This window comes from Neoarius graeffei, chromosome 1 (genome assembly GCF_027579695.1).
Source record: "Neoarius graeffei isolate fNeoGra1 chromosome 1, fNeoGra1.pri, whole genome shotgun sequence".
Taxonomy (NCBI): Eukaryota; Metazoa; Chordata; class Actinopteri; order Siluriformes; family Ariidae; genus Neoarius; species Neoarius graeffei.
Window position 1 is genome coordinate 101,431,147 of NC_083569.1, and position 1,026 is coordinate 101,432,172.

The following is a 1,026-nucleotide window of genomic DNA, read 5'->3' on the forward strand; positions in this document are numbered from 1 at the left end:
TACTCCATACAAACATCACTCTTAGTCGAAACAAAACCAATGCAACTCATTTTACTTATATTTTTTACATCACATTCAAATACAACAGCTTCCCATCTGTTTAACCCCAGCGCTATTCAACCTGAGCAGCTAACAAAGGCAACAGCTAACGTTAATTGTGATGTAGCTCAGGAAGAGACTCGGCTGTATCCCAAACCGCACTGTGTTTGTAATACCGCTACACTACCAAGGGGACGATGGAACGGTTTCCACGCCCTACCTAGTGCACTATGAAGTCATTAACACGGCATTCGGAATTCAACCTAGGCCTTGGAGTAAGAGTTAAACATGGCGGTCAGAGAGAGAGAGGAAATAAATAAACGTTTTGAGTATTAGTCACATGGGTTAAAAATAATTATAATAGGTTATTTGATGTGTAAAGATTTTTATGACTAAAATTAAGCCCCGAAGGTAAAAGTGTAGCAACGCGAACAGGCTAATTAGCTAAGCTGGCTAACAGATTAGCATCGGGGTTGTTTTTAATGATTTCCAAAACACAATTACCTTCTGTATCCCTGCGGGTGTAATATCACCCTTCCCGCGTTGTCTGTGAGGCGCGAAAGCCACTGACATGCTGAATTTTTTAACTAAATTTATGAAGAGGCGATTGTTTTAAAAAATAATAATAAAATAAAAGACTAGCTACAGCATACAGGATGCGTTAGCGGAATCTGCACAGAGCAGAGCAGAGTAGAGTAGAGCGGGCTGGAATGTTCCACTAGCGTGCTGTTTGGGGGGGGGTACATCGAGGTGTTTTGTCTGGATTTGGACCAAAATGACAATTTTTACTCGCTAATACGATTGAAATCGATATATCGATCGTATTTAAGATTACATTTAATTCAAATACAACACAAATTGCATTTAATGCGCAGATGCTGCTATGTTGCTATGTCATGTCTCCCCTGTGAGAGAATGGTTTGTTCCGGTAAGTCACTCTCAGACAGGCCGCAAGGAATTTCCCAGAGCAAGCATAGAGTGGCATAT

The 1,026-nt window shown here is 40.7% G+C and overlaps 1 protein-coding gene across 3 annotated transcripts in view; it reads right to left on the minus strand.

The window, feature by feature from the left end:
- The window catches only part of ss18 (SS18 subunit of BAF chromatin remodeling complex), a 62,557-nt gene extending 61,824 nt beyond the window's left edge, over positions 1-733 (minus strand). For all 3 annotated transcript variants that reach the window (XM_060913683.1, XM_060913671.1, XM_060913677.1), the window contains exon 1: positions 544-733. In XM_060913683.1, coding sequence (XP_060769666.1) covers positions 544-612 — 69 coding nt within the window. In that variant the 5' untranslated portion in view covers positions 613-733. The remainder of the gene's footprint in view (positions 1-543) is intronic.
- Positions 734-1,026: the final 293 nt, after the last annotated feature.